At 35.7% G+C, this 17,223-nt stretch overlaps 4 protein-coding genes across 6 annotated transcripts; 3 read left to right on the top strand and 1 right to left on the bottom strand.

Annotated features, from left to right (window-relative positions):
* Positions 1 to 4,269: 4,269 nt before the first annotated feature.
* On the bottom strand, positions 4,270 to 5,513 carry LOC120416190 (putative gustatory receptor 28a). Of its 2 annotated transcripts, none has more exons than XM_039577875.2 (3): positions 4,719 to 5,513; positions 4,570 to 4,618; positions 4,270 to 4,513 (listed from the first exon to the last, which is right to left on the bottom strand). In XM_039577875.2, the coding sequence occupies exons 1-3, from the start codon at positions 4,851 to 4,853 to the stop codon at positions 4,458 to 4,460; spliced, it is 240 nt and encodes a 79-aa protein (XP_039433809.1). In that variant the 5' UTR covers positions 4,854 to 5,513; the 3' UTR covers positions 4,270 to 4,457. The 2 variants fall into 2 exon arrangements, with proteins under 2 accessions (XP_039433809.1, XP_039433808.1); XM_039577874.2 differs by having other exon boundaries at positions 4,319 to 4,513; positions 4,570 to 4,659; positions 4,719 to 5,499.
* A 3,466-nt stretch (positions 5,514 to 8,979) lies between these two features.
* Positions 8,980 to 9,969, top strand: LOC120416196 (uncharacterized). The gene has a single exon (XM_039577881.2). It carries the CDS (start codon positions 9,083 to 9,085, stop codon positions 9,917 to 9,919), a length of 837 nt encoding a protein of 278 aa, XP_039433815.1. The 5' UTR covers positions 8,980 to 9,082; the 3' UTR covers positions 9,920 to 9,969.
* On the top strand, positions 9,968 to 10,488 carry LOC120416149 (uncharacterized; the record flags this gene model as incomplete). Its single annotated transcript, XM_039577826.1, has 3 exons — positions 9,968 to 10,177; positions 10,238 to 10,327; positions 10,381 to 10,488. Coding segments are annotated over 3 exons (360 nt in total), but the record flags the coding sequence as incomplete, so codon positions are not given.
* A 497-nt stretch (positions 10,489 to 10,985) lies between these two features.
* LOC120416138 (putative gustatory receptor 28b) lies at positions 10,986 to 12,441 on the top strand. Of its 2 annotated transcripts, XM_039577813.2 has the most exons (4): positions 10,986 to 11,487; positions 11,547 to 11,765; positions 12,146 to 12,235; positions 12,304 to 12,441. In XM_039577813.2, the coding sequence occupies exons 1-4, from the start codon at positions 11,179 to 11,181 to the stop codon at positions 12,361 to 12,363; spliced, it is 678 nt and encodes a 225-aa protein (XP_039433747.1). In that variant the 5' UTR covers positions 10,986 to 11,178; the 3' UTR covers positions 12,364 to 12,441. The 2 variants fall into 2 exon arrangements, with proteins under 2 accessions (XP_039433747.1, XP_052567149.1); XM_052711189.1 differs by having other exon boundaries at positions 12,146 to 12,361.
* Positions 12,442 to 17,223: the final 4,782 nt, after the last annotated feature.

Here is a 17,223-nt window from a genome sequence, read left to right as displayed (position 1 = left end):
TAAAAAGGAAACTAAAAAAAATAATTCATTAGCTATATATATATTTTTTTAAAGAATAAAGTAGTACTTTTTGTTATTTGAAAATAACGTTTACATTTTAAAGTAAGTTATTTTTAATCTTTTGCCATTCGATTTTCTTTTCCTATTGAATTCAAGAAACAAAAACTTAGTGTTTGGCAATGCATAAAATGAACTAATAAATCCAGATTTTTTTTTTAAATGGACCAATAAGCTATTGCCTTTCGTATGTTTATAGGACCTTTAAAAAAACTCTAGAAATGTAATTGTGATTGTTAATTTTTATTTAGATTTTAGATACTGCAATGGGGGTGACATTGGGTCTGGGGGGTGAGATTGGGTCAAAGTGATTTTTTACGGATTTTACCATTTCTCAGGTTATTCTCAATGAAACTGAATTTTGTTAAAAGGGTTGTGTAGGGGACATCTTAAGATGACTTCGCTGAAAAAATCTCGTTCCTAGAACAAATCCTGTTATTTTGGCAGATGTCTGAATTTGGGGTACGTTTTTGGCCAAAAATGACTTCTCGAAAAATCATTTTTCTAATATTTTTTGTTAGAATTGCTCGAAAACTACCCAAATGTTTGAAAATCTCCACTTCAAACATTGTAGCGTGTCAATACGATTCCCTCGAACAAGAAACACAGTTGGATGACTTGTTTTTACCATATCGTTGTATTTGAGCATCATTTTAGTTTCATTTGACCCAATGTCACCCCTTCTAGAGGGGAATATTGGGTCAGTTTAAAAAAAAAAATTGGCATTCAAGGTAGTGTTCATCAAAATCCACCATATTTTGGGAAAATGTTAGTAAACTATCTAAGAACAAATCTACGTTGGAAGATTTTCGATGTTATTTAAATTGTTTTTGTTATTAAGTAGGGGAACTATACCCTTTCTCAGCCTATTTCTATTATCGGCCTATCCGCACTTTGATCATGAATTACAGCTTTCATAAAGTATTTTTGACTGTTTCAAAGTAATAAACAGCTCAAATAAAAGTGAGCAAGCAACTCTCCATTGTTGATACCTCTGAAAATGTTGATTTAATAGCGGAAAACGGCAAAAGTGATGGGAATTGGTCGAACGGCTTAGAGTGATTAAAATGGGTATATTTCCCCTAATACGAGAGGTGTATTGTTTTTTGACCCATAGTCACCCCCACTGACGGTATACTAAGCTTCATTCTTCTGTCGAAGTTATGAGTGCTTCCATGCCTTTTTGCCTTCCTCACCTCACTGAGGCAAGGCTATAAAATCACTCGAAAAATGAACTTCTTAAATACACCTCCTAGATATACCTTCACGTATACCTATCGACTCAGAATCAAATTCTCTACAAATGTCTGTGGGGATGTGTGTAGACATGATTTTTTTTCCACACGATTATCTCAGAACTGGCTGAACCGATTTTGGCCGGATCCGCCTTATTCTGTTCGTTTTGGGGTCCCCTAAGACCCTATTAAATTTTATTCTGTTTAGTGAAGTACTTTTAAAGTTATGACACGAAAAAGTTTTTTTGTAGCTACAAAAAAGGGTGATTTTTGCATAACCTCAAAGGCCGGATCTTTATGCCTACGCGCGAGAGTCGTACAGCGTGCGTATCGCCCGGTTGCCACATTGTTTCAAATGAGAGTCTGCATCTCTTCTTGAAAAAGTCTGTATAGATTATGAAACAAATCGTCGTCATGTCTCGATTACATGAACCTTTAAGTAAATAAAAAACTAATAAGACATTTTACACTTAGACTTATTAACTAAGTTGATAACTTAATAAAAGTAAAAATGTAAACGAATAATAATTACTCTCCGCACAGAGGTGTCGGCGGTGTGCGCGCAAAGTTCGCACCGAGGTTCGCACTCAATCCACGCGCTGAACTGTTGCAGACCTTTTTTTTACCAAACTGGCACCACTTGATTCAGAAATGTCAAATGTCAAAATTGAAGATTGCAGTCTTCCCGAAACGCACGCACGCCGTACACGCCGTACAAGTTTTCAGTGCAGATGAACCTCAAACACACCAGGCTACCATGTTCGAGTTCTCCCCGCACGGCGCACTCAAGTTTACACGCGGTGTAAACACGGGGTGCACACCTCGGGTACAACGCCGTGCGAGCGAAGAGCGTATAAGGAGACGAAAAAATGACTGCTTCTCACTCTCTCTGCGGCAAACACTGTAGTGTGACTGCAGCGGAGAATGAAACACCACTTTACAGCAGAGGGAGCGTGAGGGAACTATTTTTGTCTCTTTTCTGCGTCGTCGGCCTGCACGGGGTTTGTACCCGAGGTGCAAGGTTCGGTTTAAACTTGAGGTTCGTGTGCGGGTACAGCCTGTACACGGCCGAGTTTAGGTTTGCTTGTACGCGTGCACACGCGGTGCTGGTGTTTGATCGAGTACAGAAAACACAGAACGCGTTTGAACGCGGTGTGCGGGGACCACTGGAAGATTGTTTACGTGAAATATTCTGAAAGAACAAGGTCCGTTTCGACGATTTGGACGTGGAAGCGCTGCAAAGGCAGGAACGGTGCAGCAGGATGCCCTTTCTAATGGCCAGCTACAGCGGTTCGAGCACCTGTTGGTCGAGCAATTTGACGACGATGAGTTTCAGCAGGTGAGTGGATTCAAAACTACTTGCTCAATGCTAACTTTGGAATGCTCTTGGTAAAGTAGCTGGCCCGGAACGATTCACAACGCTGGCAGTTTCGAAGCTGGTCATTTTTTGCCCTGGGACAAGGAGGGCTGGGTGTGGAGCGTTCCGACGGCGGCTACGGCCGGTTCAAAGCCGCGCTCGATCTGTTCGTGAGACTGGAAAATGCGATACCGATGTGAGTTTCACAGATAAAATAGAAGAACTGGAGAGAAACTAACTCGATTCCCGCGCTTCTGCGGGTACGTATGTTCTATCGGTTGGTGCCGTCCGACGTGGAACGTAGTAGCAAAATGGGGCTTCGAAATCCCTGTAGCCTCGCCGGTATACATCTACTTGCTCCAAAGATGCCCAAGATGAGGGCCGACCTTTTTGCCGAAGCTGCCACTCAACTGCTCTGTTGCCTTTAAGGTGCCTTCAAGTCACGTGCGAGAATATCGGCTTGAATACAGCCGAGCGTGAGTTCTCCGTGTTCAGAGTGACCGTAGAAGGCAAGCGGTCAACCTTCGTCAGCAAGTGTTGCGAATGTTCCGCAAGTTGTTCCGTCCCCTCCCCGCTCAATCGCCTTGCTGCGTTTGCCGATGGGCAACATCAAGTACGATTGCTACGGACTGGCCCACTAAACGTTCAGATTCCTGTGGAACGGCAACAAGCGCTACTTCGCGATCTGCTAAAACCAGGGTTCGAAAACCGCGACCTCCGAGAAAATCTTCCGTGACTTTATGCTAAACCTCTCCAATCCGATGGATGCCGGAAGATTTGTTCGACGTTGTGTAAATATCACGAGGTAATGTCAATCATCAGAAGTTTTTCCTTCCTCATTGAGAGATAAAGGAAGTTTGACAACCCTATCGAAAGTTATAAACACTTAGACTGCCTGCAGCGCGAAGTTTTATAATTGTTTCAAATTGCGAGCAGTTTTAATTTTTTAGAACTGGCGGAAATGAAACTAGAACACGGTGCTCGCAACGCGCTGCACCGTGTTCTAGCAGTCTAAGATGTCAAAAGATCTTTGCGATGAGCCAGAAAGGTTGAACATATGACAACCCTATCATAAGTAATGAGCACGTGTCAATTATTTACTTTTTTGAAGTCAGATCTCAGATAATTTGATAAAAAAGATGTCCGGCTTTCCGAAAATTATTTAAAATTTCGCTGGATAATTAGTTAGAAACCCTTTTCGATGTGCCTTCAATATTAAGGATTTGACAACTTTAACTCAAGCCAAAAAACAAAAAATCAGAAAAATTCCAAATATTTTTTAACAACCTCATACATGCCAAAAATTATTATCAACACAGGAAAACGCATTCTGTAATGCATGTTTATTTCCATTGAATTTAAAAAAAATTAAAACTTTTTTTCCAAATTATTTTTTGAGCCGATTTTGAATTTTTCAATGGCTTTACTATAAAAATGTGAGGAAGGCATCAACCACCTACAGGTGGATTAAGTAACGTTTTTTATATATTTTTAGTTATGTTTTTATTTATACTAAAATTTTTAATAGTTTTTTTAAACTTATTTAGAAATTATGTTCGGTGGTAGATTGTCACTTTTTCAAAAACCGTTTTCGCATTTTTTTTTGTGTGAAATTCAGTTCTGATTTTCAAATCTTTTCGAAAAAATATTTTTTTGTCAATATTAAAATTTTCATGACAAAAAATTCCTTAACACCACCTACAGCTTTGCCCAAGGCACCCATGAGAACAAATTTTCTGACCAATCCTTATTGGGTTTTATGTATACAACTTTTTGCATTTGATTGAAAATACACTCGTTTGCTCTATTCAGTGAGTTGAAATTGTATCATAACGATAAGCGTGCATGTGATTGTAGAAACGGCCTGAAAATATTGCAAACATTATTTCTTGTATTTTATCAACAGATTTTTCAAGTTACCGAGTACATCAGGGTGTAATCTATGCGATACATTCCGTACGTTTCGACGCTGAAATTATCAAGTGAAAGCATGGTTGTTTGTTGCTCAATCTAAAATTAATTTGAAAAAATCTCAAACACTTAAATCAGAGTTTATGAAACCAACTTACCGTCCTCTCCAACTGTTCATCCAGCTCGCAGAGGAAAAAGCGATTCATCAGCAGCGCTGTCCTTTCTGCTCGATCGGTAAGCCTAGCGGATCCTGACACCAAGTAGTAAAATTGCATCAGCTGAAACAGTGTCATTGCGTAGCAGTGGAGATAATTTTCTATCCGATAGGGAATCGATTTGCGAGCATCCTGAACCAGGGGAACGTAAGCGAAGTAGGTCTGAAAAACATGCCTCAGTTGGTTAGTTGTACAATTTTTAATTAATTTGCCATTTTACACTATAAATTGTGAGTAGGCATGTCCATGCAAAGGTTATGGTCAAAAGTGAACCCACAATGGAAACGAATTGCTTCAGAGTCTTGGTGGTAAGTTGGTGCAGGTGAATGATTTCCTTTAGCTGTTCCGAAACTTCGTAGCAAATTCTTTTCTTTTTCCTTGGATTCTGCTTCCAATAGCTGATATCACGGTCGAATGTTTCCAACTTTATGATGACTTCATTTGTTGCAGTATTTATCATTAAATAAAGATGGGAGATCACAAAGGTAAATGCGATGTATGCATTCGAAAATACAGATATGGCATAAAGCGCACTGAATCCGGTCGCGGGTATCCAATTAAACTTTACATTTTGGGCATGCCAAAAGTAGTTGTAAAATACCGTCAACTGGAGTACAACATCGGCAAAAGCTTGTTTGAAGATAAACTGTTTAATCAGACTGCTGCTTGGTCTGTTACTATAGTATTTCATGTGGAGAAATCGCCAAATCAGTAGGATTTTATTGACCACATTTTTAATGTCATCAATTCTCGCAATACCGATTACACAGGCAATCACTAGGAAAGCATAATTTGTAGTGTATTGAATAATGATGAGGATATGATCTATGTACGACTGAGGGTGACGCCGAACCATCACCATTCCCCAAAATACGTAGGGCATCCCGAGGCAGTAGAACAGCAACATGACACACGAGTAGCAGCGAAGGAATCTACTTGTTTGGAAATATTTAGTTTTGCACGAATACCACAGGGGAAAAAATCCTAACAAGCGTAGCAAAAAGAGCAACATTTTCAATGAAAATGTCACTGCTTTTCCTGTGAAATTGAACTTCATGGTATGACTTTGTGTTTCTTCTCTTTTACTGTTGCATCAGAACTAAAGGTAGTCAGTTTGATGGTTTAGCAAACTGAAATGAATGGTTTAATTATTAATTGCAACATTTATAACCACTTGCATATTTCAATTACTTATGTGGTGGATCGCATGAAACAACTTTTTAATAAAGTTTATTCAACATCAAAAAATGGCATATGTTTACCTATTTATTCTGCCGAATAAGATTGTGTTTATTTGTAAAGCTTTATACAAAATCTTTGTAGAATTTAGTTTTGAGGTTCATCGAATATTTCTCCATGAATCTTGAAAAATATTTTACATTTTACTGATTTGAATTTTCTATCGTTAATTATTTTTAATGGATTGTGATTATTGATTTGTTACATACGCAATACACAATGAGGGTTTTATTTGGAAATGTGTAATTTTTTATAATGTAAGAATATACCTAAAATTTTGATTACAAAAACGTACTTTTCAGAATTATTAAACTTAATAAAATTAATTTGAGTTTTGTTATTTTTTCAAAAACAGAGCTCGACATTTTTAAAGTCGATGTCAGTAAACGCTTCAGATTTGTCAAAATATGATAGATTTGGGTTCCCTGAAAACGCTCCAATTGACAGAATTGAATTTTAGTGAATTTAGAGCGAAAAAATATAAATGTCAATTTTGAGTATAAATGGTACGAAATCATCTTTAGCAGTTTAACCATACATTTATAATTTTTTTTTTCGCTGGAAATTTACGAAAATTCAATTCTGTCGATTGAAGCGTGTTCAGGGAACCCAAATCTATCATGTCTTGATAAAACTGAAACTTTTACTGACATCAACTTCAAATATGTAGAGTTGTGCATTAAATGTTTAATGTTCGATATTCCTTGTGTTTGGGATAACTTTTTTTATTCTTTCTAAATTGAACAGAAATCTTGAGACTAATGATTTTTGTTTGAATTTAGCGTATTAGAAAGTAATTAATTGTCTTCTATTTTTTTTTTTATAAATTTCGAAAAATATTTTCGAATGCCTTAAAGAATGTAAACTTTACTTTGCAAAAGGAATTTATATACTAAAACAAATAAAAAAAAATAGAAAAATTAGATCATATTTTACTTTAATTTCTGCAACCTAGGGGGCGGGCTTCGTTTTAAAAAAATTCCAAAAATATATTTCTCAGTCAAACTTGATTCTTAAAAATCATTGGAAGGAAGAACTCTTATTTTTAAAGAAAATTATGGCTTTTTTACTCGTTTCACGCAACTATTATTAAAAAAATGCATTTTTTCTGGGGTCAACTATGGGTCATTTATTTCATCAACTTTCCCGAAACTTTAAGTCAAACAAGTTTGCAGTAATCTTGGTATTTCTCGGACTTTTTTTGAGTATTTAAAAGGGAATGTTTTAATATTATATACAACATATAAAAAAGGCAAAAACAAACTGAAAAAGTGACAAAAATATGAAATTGAAATTGATGTTTTTAGGATAGGGCTAATACTATTCAAAAACCGTAACTTCAAATATCGAATGATCATTTAAATACCGTAAACCAGGGTGAAATATAAAGATTGATTTTTTTGCAAAATAAGTTATTAAACCAGAAATCTAAAATATCTTTAGAATGTTTGACATTTTTAGTAGAACAATTTTGAATGTTGTTGTTGTTGTTGATTTTATTAGGGGAACTTTAACCCTATGGGTCATTCGCTCCCAATTTTGTATGTAAATTTGGAAATTTTCAAAATAAAGCAACAAAATTGGGTTTAGTGGCAACTAAATTTGTTTTTTTTTAATGAAAATTAAAATTTCTATGTAATTTTGATCCAACTTAGAACCTTTTATTTACATAACCTTAAATTTATATATATTTTTTATGTTAATAAATTTAGTTAAACTAACATTGAATTGTGTGTTATTCGATTGAAACATTAGAAGAATCCTTACTTATGATCAATATGGCGTAATTAATTCATATTTTTTACTTGCAGGCTGAAATTTGTAAGAAACATAGTGACTATAATAATTCGAAGAAAATATTTTTTGAAGCACTACTGACAAACTTTTTTTTATAAAAACGTACCTGGAAATTGTGTGACCCAGCCCAGTGCATGTTTTAAAAATAAAAACTAACTTAATCCACCTATGTGGTTGGTGCCTTCCTCACTCTTTACCAACAATTGGGGATTCGACGGGATTGGACACAAATTTCATCTAGTTTTTCTTAAGATCCGCAATAAAAAAGTACACAAATATCACTTAAGAGGTCAAAACTCGGGACAGGGTTGCCAGATTCTCGTTGGAATGGTCTTTCGATTACCTAACCAACGGTGGGTCGGATAATGGATCCGGACATAGTTTAAATACATTGAAGTGAGATCCGGCTTCAAAAAAGTACATGAATATCACTTCAGTGACCATAACATGAGACAGGTCTTTCGATTACCTAACCAACATGATGGTATTCGAGTCGATTTCCGGTCAATTATCTAACATCCGGATAAATACAAAAACACATTTTTATACAAAACTTTTGAACTACTTATCGACACTTTATAAAAATCAATAGGTACGTATGCGACCTTAAACCAAAATCATGATAAATGTTTTACAGGTTGAATAATAATTGAAAAATGCATTGAAATCCTATCAGTGTCACCCTAGTTTACGGTATTAAAAATAGAAAATATAACTTAAAAACAAGATGAGTATAATTTTTCTTATCACAAAAGTTGTTCAAATGACCTCCTGAACCCGGGAAACAGACAAAAATTCAAAAAATCCAGCTGTATAGAGGGTAATTTTTTTGAGGTCGTTGGGTTTAGCACACAGAATTTTTTCTATCAATTCGTCGGTCACTTCACACTTTAGTGTCTCTATTAACATATTATATTCTATTATAACAAATTGGATATGAAGAAACTACCTGAATTGCAATTGTGTTTCCATATCTGAATAGGCGAATTCAATGCGCGCCAACAACCAAACTTTCTGTCAGAAGAGCTTACAGATGCGATAACAAAATATTCGATTTGAGTAGGATTCAGAAGGACCTTCTACAATGTAATTAGTTAAAAGGCAAGTTCTTGTTCCATGTCCATTGCTCGTTCAAAACTGAACCAAAACTGAGAAAGTCCAGCTCCGATTGCATCAGAACCCTGTCACAAGCGCATGAATTATGCACCTTCAGGAAACAACTCTTACCCCACGTGGATCTTTGACAGTTCACAGCGTCGCAGTCAAAAACGATGCGTCCATCGCGGCAGGCGTTGCTGTTGCGGTGCGTGCTGCGCTACTTGTACTGCAGCACCGTCCTAGTAGGCATTATGCCGTTTGGCGCCCGAATTCGACGCTTTGTGTGGTGCCGGGTGAGGCTCACGTGGTCGGTCCTAGTGGGGCTGGGTACGATCGGTGCCGTTGGGTTTAGTTTTTACCGGATTGTGACGCTGATTGAGTACCCTTCGATAGAAATTGTGCGGTATCTGTTTTACTACGAGTTTGTGCTCCGGTTTGGGATATTGAGTTCGTGCTATGTGCTGGTTTGGGTTAATATAAGGCGGTTAAGGGTTTGTGGCAATACAGTGGCGGTAATTTTCGAAAAATTGAGACGATTCAACGTGCCGTGGATGGATAAAAAGCTAGTTTGGTATGGGGTGACCAAGATCGTTTTGGTGGACATTACGATGTGCTGCCTGTTTGCGATCAACTTCCGGTTCAATAAGAAGTCTGATCCGGTTCCGGCGTTTGAAAGAGCTATGAACGTGTACGCCGTGTTTGTGGCGGCTCAGGTGTCCAACGTTTGCCTTTGTACCATGTACCTTACCTCGTATCTGTTTCGGGTGATAAATTGGAAAATTAGGGTTATTAATCGATCGCTGTGCGATTGGGATGTTGAAGGTAGTTGTCTTGTTCCAAACAAGTCGGGAGCGAAAGAAATGTGCGCAGATCTTATTCTGCTGAGCAAGTTGCACTTCAAGACAACTGGAGTGGCGCAGTCCATTTTTAGGATATTTGGCGTTTCGTTGGCTTTGATAAATTTGAACCAATTTCTGGTAGTCACCTCTAGGGTGAGTGTTTTTAACTGAAGAAGCTCTTGTTTCAATTCAAACTAAAACTATTTTCAGGTTTACTTTGTTTACGTGTCTGTCATTCAAGAGCTCAAACACGAGTTTGAAATCACTTGGAATCGATACCTAATCTCGGTGCTTTACGTAACATTTGAAGTTGTACACTTGCTTTATCTAGTGTCTTCTTCGGCACGATCAACTCGAAGGGCGCAGAAAACATTGATCCTTTTGACGGAGTTTTTCGGCTGTGAATTGGACAAATCCATCGAGAAGCAGGTAGGTAGGTTGATGCCTAGATCTTTTAGATTAAATTGAAATTTTCTGTGTTGCTTTTAGTTTCAAAATTTTACAACCGGACTGTTGCTGCGCGATCAAAACGTCACTCTTTATGGCTTGTACCGGCTGGACTTTTCTCTTCTTTATTCGGTAAATTTGTGCTGTTAGAATCGCAGTTTTGCTCATTTTCATCACAATTTCAGATGGTGGCGGCAATCGCACTGAAGTTAATCGTGCTCGTCCAACTGCAGCTGTCTGATTAAGCTGTAATAAAGATCGATCCAAATGTGAAAATTGCTTGCTAATTCGACGACGACATTCCCATTCAAAAAAAAAAGTTAATCCACTTTGTGGAAGTGATGAATGAGTCCAACCGCCTGTCGCGTGTCTAAACATCACTAGACTCGCGCTGAATAATTAAGCTTTTGGTGGCTCATCACTTCGAATCAATTTGTGAGTGGTTTAGTTTAGTTTCCTCTGCAAAAATGAAACAACGAAAGCTGTTTTCGATCCTGTTTCGCGTGGTTTTCGTCCTGCTGAAGGTGTACGGGTTTCTACCGTTAAAGTACGACTTTCGACGAAATCGGTTCGAGTCTTGCCGGGTTTCACTTTGCTACTGTTTGGTTCTGATGCTGGTCTACGGCGTTGGGATGTTCTACGTGTATCGAAACATAATCGATAATACTGTTCACGAGTCCAGTTTGAATAACCTCTTTATGAAGATGCAATTCGGGTTGAATTATTTCTTTTTTATGCTAACCATTTCTGTGGCCATTGTTGGACGAAATTTCGTGAAATATTTGCTCAATATCTTAATATTCCTGACCAACATAATTTTGGCTCGCAGTATAAAATTAGTAGATAACAAACTGCTGACGCACATTTTGTTCAAGTTGGTCTTTGTTGATATTTTCATACAAATCTTCATAATTATTAGTTACAGTAAATATGATACTGATTCATGGAAATTTTCAATTAAATCCACTCTAAATTTTACCTTCATGTGGTCAACGGCAGTTCTGTCCAATGGATATGTGGCAATTTGCTACCTGATCGCGCACTTGTATCGTCAAATCAATCTTCAAATCGCAGACTTGGTCCAGAAACTCTGCAATTTCGGCAGCGATCACTCCCACTGGAGTTTAAAGTCAACGAAAAAGAAGCAACTCTTTCGACAAATCGCCACCGAGCTGGACCGACTAGCTTATCTACATCGGGACGTCACCACCGTCGTGCAGTGGTTTGTTAAAATATTCGACTTTTCACTGCTGGTGATGATCGTTTGGGACTTTTTCATCGTCATGTTTGCGGTAAGACACATTTTGAACAAAATTAAAATTCTCAAATTAAATCCAAAAACCTCCCTCAGATCTTCTACACGTACACCTCCCTCGTCCAGGACATCCGGGACAACGTGCGGCCCCCCTGGTCCAAGTACGGCCAATCGTGCAGCGTTGCCATCTTTCAGGCGTTCCAGTTCTACTACATCGTGTCGGCTTCCGCGCTGGTGACGCGCCGGGCGGAAAAAACCGGCCTGGTGCTGAACCGGTTCTTTCGAGCGGAAGTCACCGAGCGGGTCGAGAAGGCGGTACTGACAAGTGGGGGTCCTGATTGCTCTTAGAAGACTCATTCACTCGCGATCACAATTCGAACGAGACGAAAAACTGCTTGATCATTTATTAAACTGCTTAAAATCAATGTTATAAACAATGCTTTGCAATTTTGTTGATAACACAACATCAAAGCAGGCTTCGATTTCCATCACGAAGTAATTGTGTCGCTGGGTGAAGCGATTGACCAAGACGCTGGCAGCTAGCGTGTCGTGTTCGCCCGCGAATGGTTGCGCGCTCCAGTCGACAAAGATTCGTTCGGCGATGAGTGATTTCTTATCTTTGAGCCGAAAATCAGGACCCTTGCTGACAAGAGTTTTTCGAGCGTTGCATGGTACTAATGCTTGTGATATTGTAGATTGAGATGTTCACCATCGAGTTGCTGCACCAGCCGTACAGCATTGAGAATTGTGGAATGTTCAAGGTGGACTTTACGCTGATGTATTCGGTGGGTTTCGTGAAGTTGTTTTGCGTTGAGACTAATTTAATGTTGTTTTTTTTTTATTATTATTTCAGATGGTAGCAACAATTACAAGCTATCTCATAATAATGATTCAATTTCAGCTATCAGAGTAATCGCAGTTTTATTTGGTATTTATTTTTATTGTGAATGTAAAAAAACGTATCAATCAATCAAATTAGTTTATCAGTTTATTTTTAAGCAATATATGGAATACTGCCCAGACTACTCAATTAAGCGAAGTTTTCATTTTAACATAATACTGCTTTTTGGAAGGCAATTAATATTCTATTCAGATCTCGTTACATTCTGTGAGATTTGGACTCCCTGAAGACGCTAGAATCGACGAATGAATCCATGGAGATCCATATAGATTAGGATGGCTCGAGATGATTGATATTTCAAAATATTTTTTTTTTGCTTTTTAGGCCCCTAAACAACTCCCCAAAATTTGGGATCGTTTGGTTGCGTCCACACTTTGCGCATTGCATTTCAATTTTGTATGGGAATTAGTATGGAAAATCTTTCTTTTTTTACATCTTAATTTTTTTTCCACAACATTTGTCAAACCAACAAAATAGCGTTAAAATTGAGAAAAATCTTTCAAACTTTCCCGAAGAAAGTAGGGGAACTATACCCTTTCTCAGCCTATTTCTATTATCGGCCTATCAGCACTTCGATCACGAATTACAGCTTAAATAAAGTGTTTTTGACTGTTCCAAAGTACTAAATAGCTCAAATAAAAGTGAGCAAGCAACTCTCCATTGTTGATACATCTGAAAATGTTGATTTAATAGCGGAAAATGGCAAAAGTGATGAGAATTGGCCGAACGGCTTAGTGTGATTAAAATGGGTATATTTCCCCTATGTGCTATCTTGCTATTGTCAAAATATACAGGGTGCTCAAAACTGGTCTAACACGTGATTTCCGAGCAAAAAATACGTTTTAGACCAGTTTTGAGAAGCTGTATCTTTTGGCTACCCGAGCAGACGGAAATAACTTGGGAATAACATTTTTTGATATTTGAAAATACTAAGCCAATAACAATTTATGTTATTTATAACAAGATTTGTTATTCGTCGTTATGTTTTTTTTTGTTATTGGAATGTTATTGTAATCACAGACAAATCACATTTTTAGTTATTCTTCGAACAAATCTTTGTTATTTTTTTTTTGTTATTTTAACAACTAATCCGATCATCCCAATAACAGTTGGAGGTATTCTTCCATAACAAAAAATGTTATTGAGCAGTTCTCTAGGATTTCGGTCATTCGATTTTTTTTGTATTTTTTAATCCGACTGAAACTTTTTTGGTGCCTTCGGTATGCCCAAAGAAGCCATTTTGCATCATTAGTTTGTCCATATAATTTTCCATACAAATTTGGCAGCTGTCCATATAAAAATGATGTATGAAAATTCAAAAATCTGTATCTTTTGAAGGAATTTTTTGATCGATTTGGTGTCTTCGGCAAAGTTGTAGGTATGGATACGGACTACACTAGAAAAAAATAATACACGGTAAAAAAAATTTGGTGATTTTTTTATTTAACTTTTTGTCACTAAAACTTGATTTACAAAAAAACACTATTTTTAATTTTTTTTATTTTTTGATATGTTTTAGAGGACATAAAATGCCAACTTTTCAGAAATTTCCAGGTTGTGCAAAAAATCATTGACCGAGTTATGAATTTTTTAATCAATACTGATTTTTTCAAAAAATCGAAATTTTGGTCGTAAAAATTTTTCAACTTCATTTTTCGATGTAAAATTAAATTTGCAATCAAAAAGTACTTTAGTGAAATTTTGATAAAGTGCACCGTTTTCAAGTTATAGCCATATTTAAGTGACTTTTTTGAAAATAGTCGCAGTTTTTCATTTTTTAAAATTAGTGCACATGTTTGCCCAGTTTTGAAAAAAATATTTTTGAAAAGCTGAGAAAATTCTCTATATTTTGCTTATTCGGACTTTGTTGATACGACCTTTAGTTGCTGAGATATTGCAATGCAAAGGTTTAAAAACAGGAAAATTGATGATTTCTAAGTCTCACCCAAACAACCCACCATTTTCTATCGTCAATATCTTAGCAACTAATGGTCCGATTTTCAATGTTAATATATGAAACATTTGTGAAATTTTCCGATCTTTTCGAAAAAAATATTTTCAAAATTTTCAAATCAAGACTAACATTTCAAAAAGGCCAAACATTCAATATTACGCCCTTTTAAAATGTTAGTCTTGATTTGAAAATTTTGAAAATATTTTTTTCGAAAAGATCGGAAAATTTCACAATTGTTTCATATATTAACATTGAAAATCGGACCATTAGTTGCTGAGATATTGACGATAGAAAATGGTGGGTTGTTTGGGTGAAACTTAGAAAACATCAATTTTCCTGTTTTTAAACCTTTGCATTGCAATATCTCAGCAACTAAAGGTCGTATCAACAAAGTCCGAATAAGCAAAATATAGAGAATTTTCTCAGCTTTTCAAAAATATTTTTTTCAAAACTGGGCAAACATGTGCACTAATTTTAAAAAATAAAAAACTGCGACTATTTTCAAAAAAGTCACTTAAATATGGCTATAACTTGAAAACGGTGCACTTTATCAAAATTTCACTAAAGTACTTTTTGATTGCAAATTTGATTTTACATCGAAAAATGAAGTTGAAAAATTTTACGACCAAAATTTCGATTTTTTGAAAAAATCAGTATTGATTAAAAAATTCATAACTCGGTCAATGATTTTTTGCACAACCTGGAAATTTCTGAAAAGTTGGCATTTTATGTCCTCTAAAACATATCAAAAAATAAAAAAATTAAAAATAGTGTTTTTTTGTAAATCAAGTTTTAGTGATAAAAAGTTAAATAAAAAAATCACCAAATTTTTTTTACCGTGTATTATTTTTTTCTAGTGTAGTCCGTATCCATACCTACAACTTTGCCGAAGACACCAAATCGATCAAAAAATTCCTTCAAAAGATACAGATTTTTGAATTTTCATACATCATTTTTGTATGGACAGCTGCCAAATTTGTATGGAAAATTATATGGACAAACTAATGATGCAAAATGGCTTCTTTGGGCATACCGAAGGCACCAAAAAAGTTTCAGTCGGATTAAAAAATACAAAAATTAAAATTGAAGAAAAAAGACCGATTTCGTAGAGAATTGCTCTATTCCAAAGTTGTTTTGGCTTTCAACCAATATCAGACCAATAACAAATTTTGTTATGATAACATAAACTGTTTTTAATCCCTTATGCAAAAATGGATTTTTCAAGAAGATTCCATACCACGTTCTGTTATTTGAACAGTATTGGTTATTGAAATTGCATGAATTTTGTTATTACCGTCTGCCCGGGTATTGTGTTGGTTTTAAAAATTTAGGGGAAAATAAAAATTATAAAAAATATGGTTTTTCTATACTGAATCCCTTCCAAAATTAAAATGCAATGCACAAATCGTGAACGGAACCAATCGCTCCCAAACTGTGAGGAATTTTTTAGGGGCCTAAAAGGCATAAACAAAGTTTGTTCTGGTTTGTTTTGATCATTTTTTTTTAATTTACAATGTAGCGACGAGCCAGTCTAATATACATCCATCCATATTAAAATGAGAACCTGATTCTTTATGTTCTTGTTTAGATATGATCATTGAAAATATAAATTTCTGGAGTTTTTTTCTGGAAAGGTCCAATAAACCAAATTTCCAGTTTTTGCTTTTTGGGTGTTTTTGAAACCGCCTTGAGTCAGGGTTATTAAAAAACAACCAAAAAGCAAAAAATGTAAATTTGGTTTATTGGACCTTTAAAAAAAACTCAAGATTTGTACAATCATATATGTTTTTTTTATTTCTATATAAAAATCTTGTTTACAATTTTTATATCACTGAAATTTTGAGAGTAAATTTTCTAAGGCCACCGATTTTGCAAAGAAAAAAATCACTGAAAGAAAAATTACACGCCACCTTCATGCGATTTTTCGATTTTTATGTTTAAAAGTCTAATTATATGGTGATGACACAATTTTTTTCGCTCAAGATTTTTGAGAAGATAACCAAAAATATTACAAAAAGACCCACGGAAAATGCAGAATGGTACATATGTCTCTCCTAAAAAAATACAAAAATAATTTACTGAAACTAATTTTCTGAAAAGTGGGCTAAACGTCAAAATTTTGAAAAACTGATATTGAGCATCGATTTTCAGACAATATTACATAAAAGTCTTCATATTGACTAGCGGCTTTAAAAATAAAAATGTTGAAAAAACAGGGTTTTTGTAAATTTTTTGAAGTTTTTAGCCATTTTCATATGACAGATTTGATTTTTCTCGTCCGATTTCCTTTGTCTTTGACCACTTTTCAATTTGACTCGTTTTAATATTTACGTAAGCTTATCTACTGTTCAAGTTTCTACCATCCAACTAAGCGCACTGAAAAAAATATCATATTTTCAGTAATGAGCAATGTTATTAAGCTTATATCAGTAAGCCCATACATCCAATTGAAATGCTAAATATTCGAAAATCTTTATGGAAAAATATCATATTTCATAAATGTTGTTTGGCAATTATTCTGATTTTTCCAAAAATCACATAAAAAACATTTTTTCGGTAAAAGATTTTGCATCATCCTACTCAAAACCGCAAGTCCTCGAAAACAAACAAAAATACAAGGAACCATGCGTCTCCACAAAAATTGCCTACTGTGGGATTTTGATGGAGTCGCAAGGTTTATAATGCTTCAAATACTACGGGTTATGGTTTGTTCACTCTTAGCTATAAATTAAGTGTCATATTGAGACAATTAATTCAATTTAATCATGCATGTTTATTGAATCACTCGTCAAGACTAGACTAGACAACTAGACTAATTAGTGCTTGGAAATGTATCTAGATGAAAAAATTGAAACAACACAAACATATTTTTCAAGCATACCCATTGTACTGCAACAATGGATCTATCTCAACGAGCA

This window comes from Culex pipiens, chromosome 3, assembly GCF_016801865.2.
Source record: "Culex pipiens pallens isolate TS chromosome 3, TS_CPP_V2, whole genome shotgun sequence".
Lineage (NCBI taxonomy): Eukaryota > Metazoa > Arthropoda > Insecta > Diptera > Culicidae > Culex > Culex pipiens.
This window is presented reverse-complemented; position numbering and strand designations above follow the sequence as displayed.

What these genes read in the sequence shown, in the direction of transcription:
- LOC120416196 (XM_039577881.2), top strand. Translation starts at nt 9,083, where the DNA reads ATGCGTCCATCGCGGCAGGCGTTGCTGTTGCGGTGCGTGCTGCGCTAC.
- LOC120416190 (XM_039577874.2), bottom strand. Translation starts at nt 4,853, where the DNA reads ATGACACTGTTTCAGCTGATGCAATTTTACTACTTGGTGTCAGGATCC. An exon ending in ATGAACAGTTGGAGAGGACG is followed by an intron (nt 4,660 to 4,718) that starts GTAAGTTGGTTT and finishes AATTAATTTTAG; the next exon opens with ATTGAGCAACAAACAACCAT. An exon ending in ATTACACCCTGATGTACTCG is followed by an intron (nt 4,514 to 4,569) that starts GTAACTTGAAAA and finishes CAATATTTTCAG; the next exon opens with GCCGTTTCTACAATCACATG.
- LOC120416138 (XM_052711189.1), top strand. Translation starts at nt 11,179, where the DNA reads ATGTGGTCAACGGCAGTTCTGTCCAATGGATATGTGGCAATTTGCTAC. An exon ending in TTTTCATCGTCATGTTTGCG is followed by an intron (nt 11,488 to 11,546) that starts GTAAGACACATT and finishes AACCTCCCTCAG; the next exon opens with ATCTTCTACACGTACACCTC. An exon ending in CCGAGCGGGTCGAGAAGGCG is followed by an intron (nt 11,766 to 12,145) that starts GTACTGACAAGT and finishes GTGATATTGTAG; the next exon opens with ATTGAGATGTTCACCATCGA.